At 40.5% G+C, this 12,273-nt stretch overlaps 1 protein-coding gene across 1 annotated transcript in view; it reads right to left on the bottom strand.

Moving 5' to 3' along the window:
* Positions 1-11,708, bottom strand: part of gbe1b (glucan (1,4-alpha-), branching enzyme 1b) — a 98,655-nt gene extending 86,947 nt beyond the window's left edge. The window contains exon 1 of the mRNA XM_004560558.6: positions 11,418-11,708. Within this exon, the coding sequence (XP_004560615.2) occupies positions 11,418-11,599 (182 nt within the window). The 5' untranslated portion in view covers positions 11,600-11,708. The remainder of the gene's footprint in view (positions 1-11,417) is intronic.
* Positions 11,709-12,273: the final 565 nt, after the last annotated feature.

Here is a 12,273-nt window from a genome sequence, read left to right as displayed (position 1 = left end):
GCTCATAATATTTCTGTGCTCACAAGGTTCCAAGGTCTACCCTCAGGATGCAAACCTGCCTCATAGCATCAAGAATGTGTGACTACAGACATATCCTGAGAGATAAACCTGTCCGTTACCTTCAACTGCAAAGGACAGACTAACTACTTTGCAATTTATCTCACTTAAGTTCCAGCAGCCAAGCCGGTGTCCATATCAGATCCCCTCCCGGTAAAGAAAGCCTCTTGCAACCAGCAGAGTTAAGTGCACTCCCTCCCCTATAGCCCTGAAGCCAAGCTCAGACTGGCCTATGAATGCCCTGGGGCTAGTGATGATGGGCTGAAGTAACAGCGCCATTTCTCAGCAGCTGCTCCCTGTGTTGAGCATAGTGGGTACAGACAGTGGTTGCCAAATGTAAACCTTTTAAGTCCAACGAACGCTGCCACATGCTTCCTTTGCCATTTTGTCACAGTTTCAAGAATATACTGAGAAAATGGACAAAGGATGGATTCACACTGTGGCAGTGCTTCAGTGCCACAGTATTAGAAGGCATGAAAGTCATGTCTGTTATCATTACTAATGGGTTCAAGGAGGTTAGAGCAGAGGGACTCAAGAGCCAAAATCCAGTAGTGTATGAATGCAGTCATCTTTTACATTGGTTCTACTTCAGATAAAAGATAGTGAGTTTGGTTGGATGGGTTAAAGGTACAGCAAAAACAAATGTTACTCTTATCAAATATAAATCAAACACATGCAGTATATCTTTCCTTTCCGCCCTGTGCATTTATCTAAAAATTGAGTTTGGATTAAGTTGTTAACTCTCCTCACCTCAATCCTCACACTGGCTTTATATTTCCATAAATATCCAAATGTTTTACATTAGTTGCAAATTCTACAGATTACTACAGTACTGGACTGCACATGGTATCCATAGTCAAAATTTGTCTGCGAAACATTCTACCATCTCCACCCACTTTTCTTCACTGTTAGCCATGAAGTCCTAAAGCTAGCAGATCAGAATCATGACTGCAAAACTAGCGGTCTCCCCACAACTTCTCTCTTCCTTCTTACATTCCCTGAAAACTAGATTATTTGTCAGACAATGAAAATATGTGTGTATTTTATATTTTCAATTGTAGTCAGATGTTTAACCTCCTAGGACCTGGCGTCCACATATGTGGACATCACATTTTGGGTTATTTAGACCAAAATACTCAATCTTGCTCTACAAGGGCCTGATATCCACTTACGAGGACATTATACTGCAACTGTTCTATCGAAATTTTAAATGAATATCTCATATGTGGCTCTCATTTTTCTTAGAAACAAAAATTAGGTTAAAAAAAAAAAAAAAAAAAAAAAAAAAAAAAAAAAAATCGGGTAGTTCTTCGTTTTTACATTCATCAGGTCCCAATATGCCCAAATATCACAGAGAAATTAAAAATGCATGCCAAGGAAGAGTTCGGGTCTTAGGAGGTTAAAAAATATAATCATTATGCAATGTGATATATCTTATTAGTACTTGATCTCTTTGCATATTAAGAGCCATGAACCCAAATAATGCCGTTCTTAGCCCTTTGACCACAGTGGAAAGAAGCTGTACACTGTTAATATGCCCAAACTAACAAATTCTATATAATATTTAGTGAAGCTTAAAGTATGATATGAAAGAACACTGTTTACTAATCCACTCCTTTTACATAATGCTGGGGTCCATTATCAATACCAAAATATTGATTATGGACTAAGAGAGATGAGACAGACCTCTGGTACATGGCTGAATTTTATAACAGGCTTCTCTATAGTGCAAAGCAATATTTCAGTTTCCGAGAGATACACCGCTGCTCATTTTGAGGTAGCAAACCACTAGAGACACTACTAATCCCTGTTGCTTGAAATTACAAAAGTGTTTTGTCCCGTCTCCCATTCAGTGGTAATAGAGCAGTGGGAGATTATAGATGTGAAGAACAGATTTCTGTCCTGGATCTCTTATCTTTTGGTTTAGATAACTTCTCTATCTACAAAGATATTGGAAAAGAAAAATATCCTGTGGCACAATTGAGAGATCACACTTACTGCAACACCACTTCATACAACAAAATTCTCATCCCCGTGTCAGATAACTGACAGTTTTAGACAGAAAACACATTTTCACTTAAAATATCAAGTTGGCCAAATATTCCTTAAAGGCTATAAGTTTGGTTTAAACTGCAAAGACAGAATATTCATTCATCAATGTTTGTTTAGAAAGTAACTATGTTGTTGCTATGTACAACTGCATAAGGACACCATAAGAATGATGTTATTTTTGTACAAGATGAGCAAATATGGATTAATTTAGAATATATGATATATGCATATCTGTGGGATATACATGGTTTAATTAACAGCAGGCATCTGTACCTAGTAGTCTTGTAGTAGTCTTCATTGGCTTTATTAAATTGCCTGCAACTTTAGAGTACTAACTGGTCACAACCAAAGTGAGTTCTAGGTATTAATCCATAACTTCATCAATCATCCATACCTAATAATGACTCCGGACACAAAGAAAAGATCAGTCAGAACCTTATGTTTAATACATTTCTGTAAATCAAATGTAATGTTTTAGAGTTATGTTCTCACTCTCACTGTCTTGGGAGGTGGTACTGACATAATGTTGCTGACAATCAGTTGACTTGGATGGTGATCACAGCCCTCCAGGGTCTTCTAGGCTACAAAAGCTTGTCAAAATAAACAGCCAAGCTTTTACTTAAATCCCATGTGGTGTCAAGTCCTCTTGGTTTATGTTTTGGTAGTTTCTATTCAATACTAAAAATCTGCATTTTCCTTTTCAGGCTTTTTTTTTAACATTATTGTGCACATGGGTGTTTTACACTTTATTGGTAATTACCCCAAGTACCAAAGTACAGCAACCGACGCCAATAAACACTTAATAGTATCATTAATTAAATAAGGTCTCGCTACACATGGACAGAACTTTGTGCTTATGAAGTCATAAATTAGTAAAACTACTGTATGGCATTAATTTTATGTGTCCCTCAAATACACTGAGGTACCACTTCCTTTATGCAAGGCTGAGATTTCAAACAGTAAAAATAAAGTAAAAATATTTGCTCTTTTTCTCAAAGTTACATGCTGAGACCATGAGGACAAGAGGGAAAACGTAGACCTTTGGATAAAGCTCTGCTGAAAGCAAGACCAAAGTCCAGAAGGCACAAAAGGAAGCTAATGAGCTGGCAACAGCTCTATTGAAAATCAGAGTTAGGGTTTAGCAGGTGCTTGAGAAGGTAAGCCAGAAAAGAGCTCACCATTGAGAAATCTGAGGCTCAAATATCGTCCAAGAAAGCAGACCAGCTGGAGACACTCTCCTGAATACGAGAAATGGGGCTCAGAAACAGCTGGAAAAACTTGACTTCAACTCTGAAGCACACAGAGAAGCAGTGGAGAATCGATCATCTCCAGTGGGAGAAGATCTTCCCTCCTCTGGGCCACAAAAGAAACAAACTCTGCAGGAGACTGAAGTGGAGTGGGCAAAAAAGCAGAGCAGCATGACGTCGAGATTGGATAATCCGAAGACAAAAAGACCATAAAGAAAAGTTGAATAGTCAAGCTCTTCCCATGCCCAGCAGCAGGAATGGATGCCAACTAGAATTTCTCTCTTGGGAGCTGGGCAGGAGGGTCTCTTTGGAGATTTTGTCACATTTATATTAAGTTACAAAACTTGGGCTTGGTTGAAAACCTTTTTCAAGGAGCTGTTGTTCATCTTAACACACTTATACTTTACCATGGCACCTTTCTTTTGATTCTAGTGTCAAACGCCATTTTTTCAGTGCAACTGTACAATGACAGTTAATTTTGAAATTAAGAAAATGAACCAAGTTCAAAGAAATATCTTAGCAGTTAAAGTAAGTAAGAAATTAATAAAGCATTTAAACAAGACAGCTTAAAACAACATGCTTTGGTAGTAGGGTTTTTCTTGCCTTGGAAAACGCACTACGGTGAGCACAATCAGTACGTTTTACTTTATCTGACAGAAATCAACACAGTTTCACAGTGCTCACAGTGACAATGCTAATTTGTTAATGTTACAAGGTCTAATGTCGACCACACAACCATCTATTTTTGTGTTTTGTTGTGCTAATGAGCAGTTAACTCAAAGTACATGTGAGGGTCACCTTCACTTGATTAGACATTGCACAAACCTTTATCTTGCCTCAAAGCTCTAATTATAAAAGCATAACAATGCAGAATTTTCTTTCTGGTGTTGACCAGAAACATAATAATGATAACCAGCAGACTTTACCTAGTCTTCATTATATATATCAAATTGACCTTATGGAATGTCCTTAATGAATCTACTAACTACAATAATTGGATTATAATTGGAATCATGTGTTCATGTAGTTTCATGGCTGAGCCTGATTGTGCGTGTAGAAAAATTCTGAAACTAAGGATAAATTATTTGTTCTCCTCTCTTCTCTCTGTCTCCCCAATCATGATGGAGTAGATGGAAATAGTTCTCTGAATCATCTGTTAAAGAGCCTGATGGCCAAAGTGAAGGCCTCGGCGATGTGCATTCGTCACTACATCTCATGACAGAGCAGAATCGTGATTCTTCCATTGCCTCCTCGTATGACCTTGCTGTGCCCGAGGACGAGGTTGCAAAAAAAGCATCTGATTATTTTTGTAAATATGGCATCACTGCTGGACACTGCTGTCTGTGTCCATGCAAGAATGAATGAATGGAACATTATACTGTAGCTCAGGTCATGTTCAGATTACTGAAGACAGTCATCTTCGCATTTCTGGCACGAAGGAAGTGGTTCAGGAGTTGCTTGGCTTGAATCCAGTATGCGTGTGCGGCCTCTCAAACTGCTACAAAGAACCACAAAGTATTCTTAATCACGTCGTTGCTGTTCTGAACTTCACCAGGTGCACAAGTTGGGAAAGAAAAATGTGTCTACAGCACAGATGATGATGAAAGGTTGGACTGACAAAAAAAAAAAAAAAAAAGCGCCAAAGCCAGACAATTTGAAACAGCAGATAAAGTGTCAGTTTTCTTGCCCAATTCTTTTCCAGTCTGCATGGGTGTTACAGCAGGCCCTATGCTGTGAACGGATTTAGATTATCACCACATCGGATTAGCTGTGTTGAAGCAGACAATGTCACGTGAATAAGTTAAAAGCATATCATTACCGAGAGAAGACTGTGTCTGATTCAAACTCTTGTCAAAAATAGTAAAGCTGCCTTGATGTTGTCCTCTGCTGCACTTTTGCTGTGTCGTAATCGGGTGTTGACATTTCCTTTGCTGCAACCATGTAGTTTTCCTGCATTTCTGGACTTTAGTAGTGAGGAGGTGGACTGCTTGAAACTTGTAGTACACATCCGATCAAATCCCAGTGAATACAGGTGTTTTTAGATCAGACAGTGAATTATTAACCATGTTTAATTTATTATTATCATTATTATTATTTTTAGATTTTTGTTGTGTGTTTGTTTCCCTGAGGTAAGTTTTACCCTCTCAAAAGAGATAATAGCTACTGTAACTAAAATACGGGTCAATCCTTTAAAGAGGGTTGGTGAAGATGCATGCATGAGGCCGCCTACAGGGAGGAGGTGGATCGTCTGGCTGAGTGGTGCGACAGAAACAACCTGCTGCTTAACACCGAGAAGACCAAGGAGCTCATCGTGGACTACAGGAGGAATGCTGACCCACATCCACCCATCCACATTAAGGGGACGGCTGTGGAGCGTGTGAGCAGCTTCAAGTTCCTGGGAGTCCACATCTCCGAGGATCTCACCTGGACGACCAACTGCTCCAAGCTGGTCAAGAAGGCTCACCAGCGCCTCTTCTTCTTGAGGACTCTGAGGAAGAACCACCTGTCCTCAGACATCCTGGTGAACTTCTATCGTTGCACCATCGAGAGCATCCTGACCAACTGTATAACAGTCTGGTATGGGAACTGCTCTGCCTCGGACCGAAAGGCGTTGCAGAGGGTCGTGAAAACTGCCCAGCGCATCGCCGGAGCACCACTTCCTGCCATAAAAGACATCTACAGGAAGCGGTGTCTGAAAAGGGCTGGGAAAATCATCAAAGACCCCAGTCACCCATCACATGGACTCTTCACCCTCCTGCCCTCTTGGAGGCGCTACAGGAGCCTCCGGACTAAGACCACCAGGTACCGGAACAGCTTCTTCCCCACAGCTGTCAGACTCCTGAACTCTGCCTCCTGACATCTGACCCACGTTAACACACGGACTGAACATACACACACCCACAATGGACAACTGTACCCTCAAACACACAATAATAACATGGACTGAACCACCACTCACAACCACTAGCACTTTATATAGCCTCTGTAGAAACTATCTACACCCTCACTTATCTTAACTGCACTACTGTATAGCTCTGTGTAAATAATCATTCTGTACATTCAATAATTTTTAATCCTACAACCGTTTACAACTTGCATAGTTCCCATTTCTGTATAGCTGTATATTTCAGATTATGTAGTTATTTATTTCATATTCTGTAGTTTTTCATATTTATATCCTGTTCATAGCCTGTACATAGCTTGTACTCACTACAGCCTGTACATACTTATAGTTATAGAATATTCACAACATACTTCATACCGTGTATATTATAACATACCATAATAGACCCATTTCTGTAATATACTTACATATCTATACTATTGCTAATATATATTGTAATATATCTATATCACTAAAGCACTTCTGGATGGATGCAAACTGCATTTTGTTGCCCTGTACCTGTGCATGTGCAATGACAATAAAGTTGAATTCTAATTCTAATTCTAAGAAGGACTAATCATGTATCAGTTCAGTTCTTTATTTTCTGATGTGACAACCCAAACTCATATCTGCAACATGACATTCATGCCGGACACACTCCTCCTGCATGAATGTCACAGCATTCATCTCGTCTCCTGGCTGATAACTCTGAGTGGGTGTGGCTGTTTCTGTATAGGTGGCCAGTTGTGTCACAAAAGTTAAACTGTTACCCTCGTCCTTAAAATGGAAGAACATGCAGACAGTGTTGAATTGGCTTTGCAGCTTTTGTGACCAGGCCAGACATCCTGAAAGTCTATTCCATGCGCAAGTGACTCCCAAAGTGAGGTATATCTACATTTGTGAAACAAAATGCTTTCATGCAGTATACAGTCATGCCCTTTCATGTGTTCCAAACACCTGCCACATTTCAAAGAATGAGCAACACATTTTTGGCATGAATGCAAAGCGTACCTAAAATGATACTGTTATGTACCTAATGTTGTAGAATAAGCACGCTGGGTGGCTGAGGGCTGACGGCTGGTTGAGTCAAGCAACAGTGGTACATCTTAGAAAAATAAACACAAAAGGCAATCAAGATGTTTCTAGTGGCCTCCTCCAAGAGTAAGATTTAGTCCTTTTTGGAGGATGGTAGCTCTAACTGAAGTTTCTTTAAGAACTTCTGTTGCTGCTCCACTCACTCATTCCTCTGTTTGAGAGCATTAAAGCCCTCCTGAGTTGCACACCCATGTGTGCTGTGCCATTATTTTCACTGGCATTCTGGTGCAGTCCTGTTGCAAGATCGCACTGATGAGGTGATACACCACTGAAAAGTAGGTTGGTAATAATGCGTTGGATGTTGTTTTTACAGTCCTCTAATGCTGAAGACAGAAGAAAAGACAAGAGTCTTAGTGGTGTTGAATAATGGTTAATGCAACCCTGTAATTCAACACTTAAGGCTGAAGAAGTTCCACACGCCTCAATTAACTGGCACATTTAAGAAGTGGGAAGACACCTCTCCTGCGCTAGCAATGGATTTTGCTTAAGCTGCCTTTTATTAATTTTGTTTATTAATTATTAGTTCAGATGGGAATTATGGACAGTCTTGCTTTCAGTCTAGATTTCATTAGTTTTGCTTTTTGTTATTAATTTAGGGGTAAAGTCTAACCCTAACAGTCCAATGCATTGCTGGTTCAAGGTCTTCCCTTTTATCCCCCCCCCCCCCCCGAGCTGGTGCTTCCATCTTCTTTATTTGCGTTGGATTTTTGCAAGTAAATATTTTTTGTCTGATTAAAAATTCTCTGCAGCAACTTTGTGGCATCTCATGTGTCGTGTTCCTTTAAGCCATGGATTCGGGGACTATAAAAGTGGTGTTATTTTGATATCTTAACCAAATCAAAGTCCCAGTTTAATATTTTCCGTCTGATTACAAAGCACGTCTTGAAATTTTCTCCACAGATGAGCTGAACTCTGCACCCTTTTCACACACTCACTGTTATACAATTGGACATCTAAATTTAGAGTGAGTGTTAAGGTCTGTTGTGTTGTGTATGACTGATGGTGACAGCTGAAGCACAGAAGTGTCAAGAAAGTCTGCAATAGCCTGGAGAAAGACAAGAATAAGCTTTTCTGCTTTTTATCTTCGCTCACATAAAAAAGGGGCTTCCATACAGGCCAGGAGCAAGGTGACTTTCAACTAATGTCATTAACGTTCTTCTAGTGAAGCATTAATGGGGCTAAAGAGAGACCTGAACATTTGCTCAGAAGTTGATTGATGAAAGCAAAATTCCTCTGTTTAACTCACATCTTTGTCGACCCTCAGGCAAAGACAATAAATGCTTCCGAAGCCACTTTCAAAGAAGGTACATAAAACATCAATTTAATTTAAAACAACAGGCAGTGTTCCAAATCTTCTCTAGCCTTTCTTCTAATAATTCTTATTAACCAACCAAGTGTGCATGTTATCCCCTTTTCCAGCTTTAACTCCTCCTTTACATTTCCCCCAGTCAGAGCATCTGCATTCATAGTCATCCCTTCAAAGTCAATAATTAGCTTTTCTGTAAATATATTACATCACCATCACAAGCAGAAAACTGAGAATTATTCCTTTTACTTTGAGAAGAGTTCTGATGACATACGCAAATCTGTGCAGTACTAAGGAGCATTCCCAATACTCCCTACTTTCATTTGATCCAATTTAAGAGATGCATAGGGCCCAGAGCTGCAAAATCCTAGCAGCACTTCCTACAGACTTGCGCAACAGGAAGAGTAAATAATGAACGATATCAACACGGCACTGCTCACTGGGGCTGTAACCTGCGTGCAATATCAACGGCTGTTTTCACAATCAATCTGAAACTAGCATCCTGATAAAATGAGAGCTGCCTGCAACCACAGAATAACTAATTAGAATGGCAGACCTGCAAAATCTACTGGAGTCATTTCAACTGTGCACAGTATCTGTCTTGAACCACAGTTCAACAAACCACAGCCTGAGCAGCCTTGAGCAATGACATCACAGTGAAATCTAAAGCATCAGCCTCTGTGGTCATAGGTCTCTTTCTGATAAGCCAGCTAAATTCTTAGTACTGGGACACAGCGTGACACCACAGCCTGAGAAAGCTCCTGATTTCTATGCCTGCGTTCATGATACGGTGTTTGGACTCTGGGCCTTAGAACACCAGGGGCTTATCAAGAATTAACCTTCACACAGCAGCGATCCTATATGTAAAATAATTTCTGTGCAACTTTCATCAGCGGGACAGGTGTTTGAGACACGTCTACGGCTCGGTGAAGCCTAAAAATCCCAAGCTGTGTCTGAGATGGAGCTGACACGCTCATCTCTCTGCAAGGCTAGAGCCCTGCTTACATGCTTGAAATACAAAGCAGGCGGTCCCTTACCTGCCACATTAGAAACCAGATTTGACATGGTAATGAAAATTGATAAAACTATATAGCCCCTAAGCAGAGTTTTAAAGCTTAGTTTCAGGCTCTGACCCTGCGGTGAGCAGAAATGATAGCAATCTGAGCTGTAGATCATCATCACCATTTGGCAGCAAGTTAAAAAAAGAACATAAGCATGACTCCCCCCCCACCCACCGTTTTTAAATGACTGAAATGAGCCTGATGCCGTCACACCTATAAAACAGTTCATGCTATGATCATCATTGTGTAATATTCTCTCATTCTGCAGGGCTTTATTGTTTTAACAAAATCCATCCCTTCTTTGAAATCTAGTCGGATTATCAGGTTAAAAACACTTGAAAAATAAGAAGGACATTTAAGTAGCAAGCAGAAAGATTGCACAATTTATTGACTTACAGTGTCTATTTACTGTTGGAGGTTCATGTACATGAGGTCAGTGCATGTACCAATGAAGGACAAGGTTTTGTTTCCCCCTTTTACCATCTCGTGTAAAGTGCTCCAGAAATGCAAGCTTCTATTCTTTTTAACTGAGGTTTGTTTTAATTGTCACAATAAGCAAACAGTCGTTCTATAAATCCCTGTAATTTTCACTGTGTTCCCTTTCCCTTGGGTGATAAAAGTGACAGAATAAACAAAACTAGCAGTCTCTAATTAGAAAAGAAAAATGACATTAATTAGCTGAACTTTAACTTGAGCTAATTAAAGTTGAACAAATTAATCTGTTTTAGGATTTGTCAAAACTTTCCACTGATTTTTTTTTTTTTTTTGTTAAATCATAAGCATATGACTCAGTGTGGCCTGGTCATAAAACTCTAGGAGTCTTCTTCTTTGTGCATTTCAAGTAACATGATCTAAACTGCTACTGAATTCATTAACCCACTCACACTTTATACATTTACAAATACCACGCACACACACACAAAGGCGAGTTCTGAAGTCGTGCATTCATACTTATATATGTCCGGAGTTCAAGTCTAAACTGGAGAAGAACATCATGCAACATAGCATAACCTAGTCCACTTTGCATGAAGGGTAACTCGTATTGTAGAACCTTTAACCTTGATAAACAAACCACTAGCTGCAGCAGCATCTTTTCTAGCCACAAGCCTCCTACGTTGCAGAGCTACTAAAGGCGGGATACTAAGACGGAGAAAGAAAAAAAAAAAAAACCACTGTTATGAAGAGCAAGGCCAACAGAAAGAAAAAGATGCCCTGAAGATGCTGGACCCACTAAACAACAAGCACGCATCTGACAGCATCACCTCAGGAAGCAACGTGGATGTCAGCTGACTGAGAAATACGTGCCTGCTCTCGAAGTATCACGCACAGGAAGTTAGGAGACGACTTGCCCTTTATCAGCAACTTGTCATGTAAAACGAAGAGTTTCTGGTAGCGGTTCATTATTTTTGCATAAGCCGAACACCTCTTATCTCCTATGAACGCGTTTTATTCGGCTGACTGGGAGGAGAAAAGGGGGGCGGGGGTGTAAAGCTACTGCGCACGGGTGGGAAACATAGCTCTATACGACCTCTATTCGCTTGAAGTGTCAAACCTGAAGACGAGGTTGTGTTGTAAACAACGGTTTTTTTTCTAGTGTGTGTATGTTTTTAATTCAAGACACGAATGCCACTTCGAGCGTGGGTCTTGCTCGCTTGCCTGGGGACTGGTTTTGGCGACAAGCTGTTTACAAAACCGCCGTTTGAGCCGTGCTTTACCTCCTCCTGAAGTCCTTTTCGTACGGTTTGAGGTAGGGATCCATTTGGAGAAGGCAGCTGAACTCAGGAATTGTAACATTATCTCCCAGGTCTGCCATGGTTTCTCCAGACCAAGCCAATCGAGCACCGACTGCTGCTAGCCGACCGGACGGACTGACAGCTAAAGAACAGAGAGCAGGCATGCACTGTGCGCGAGGCTTTAGTATCCGGAGACAACAGCGAATCAGGGTGCCGCATGCCAAGCCCGTCCCATCACAACGTGCTGTGTTCCAGCAGGTCAGAGAGGAGACAGCTAAACTGTGCAGTGCTGTAGTGTAACTTTAAGGTAACAGCACAGGAAGCATCTGGCGCGTCAGAAGAAAATGAGGATGTTGTATACACATGAGCAGCTTTGTAGGTTGTGGGTTTGCCTGAGTTTGTGGCTCAAAAGAAATTTCATCTGCACAGAAATCGGATTTAACACAGATGTTGAAACATGTGGTAGTCAATTGTTGGATTCACTGTTAGCCTAGAATTACTGTTACTTGGCTGATAGTATCCTGACATGTAGCCCACTGGCTGTACTTTTATCCTCACTAAATGTGGACATTTATTGTCATAAATGATCTTTCCAGAGGCTGCCACTGGCATCTATAACTAACAGGAATTGGCCAACAACTGTGTATTTGAAACAGGTTTAGCAGTCAGCTCCCAGTAACTCCTGTCTACAAGCTGTTGCAGGCAAATGTCACATTTTCCTTCACTCTCATTATCGTCCAAGTCTGTCTCGAGAATTACTGGCTAATATGATAAATATGTTTTTGTAGAGCAACCACCAGGCTGCAATTTTTCATGAAAAATAAATTGTTTTTGTCTG

The sequence above is a fragment of the Maylandia zebra genome, linkage group LG14, assembly GCF_041146795.1.
Source record: "Maylandia zebra isolate NMK-2024a linkage group LG14, Mzebra_GT3a, whole genome shotgun sequence".
NCBI classification, from domain to species: Eukaryota; Metazoa; Chordata; class Actinopteri; order Cichliformes; family Cichlidae; genus Maylandia; species Maylandia zebra.
This window is presented reverse-complemented; position numbering and strand designations above follow the sequence as displayed.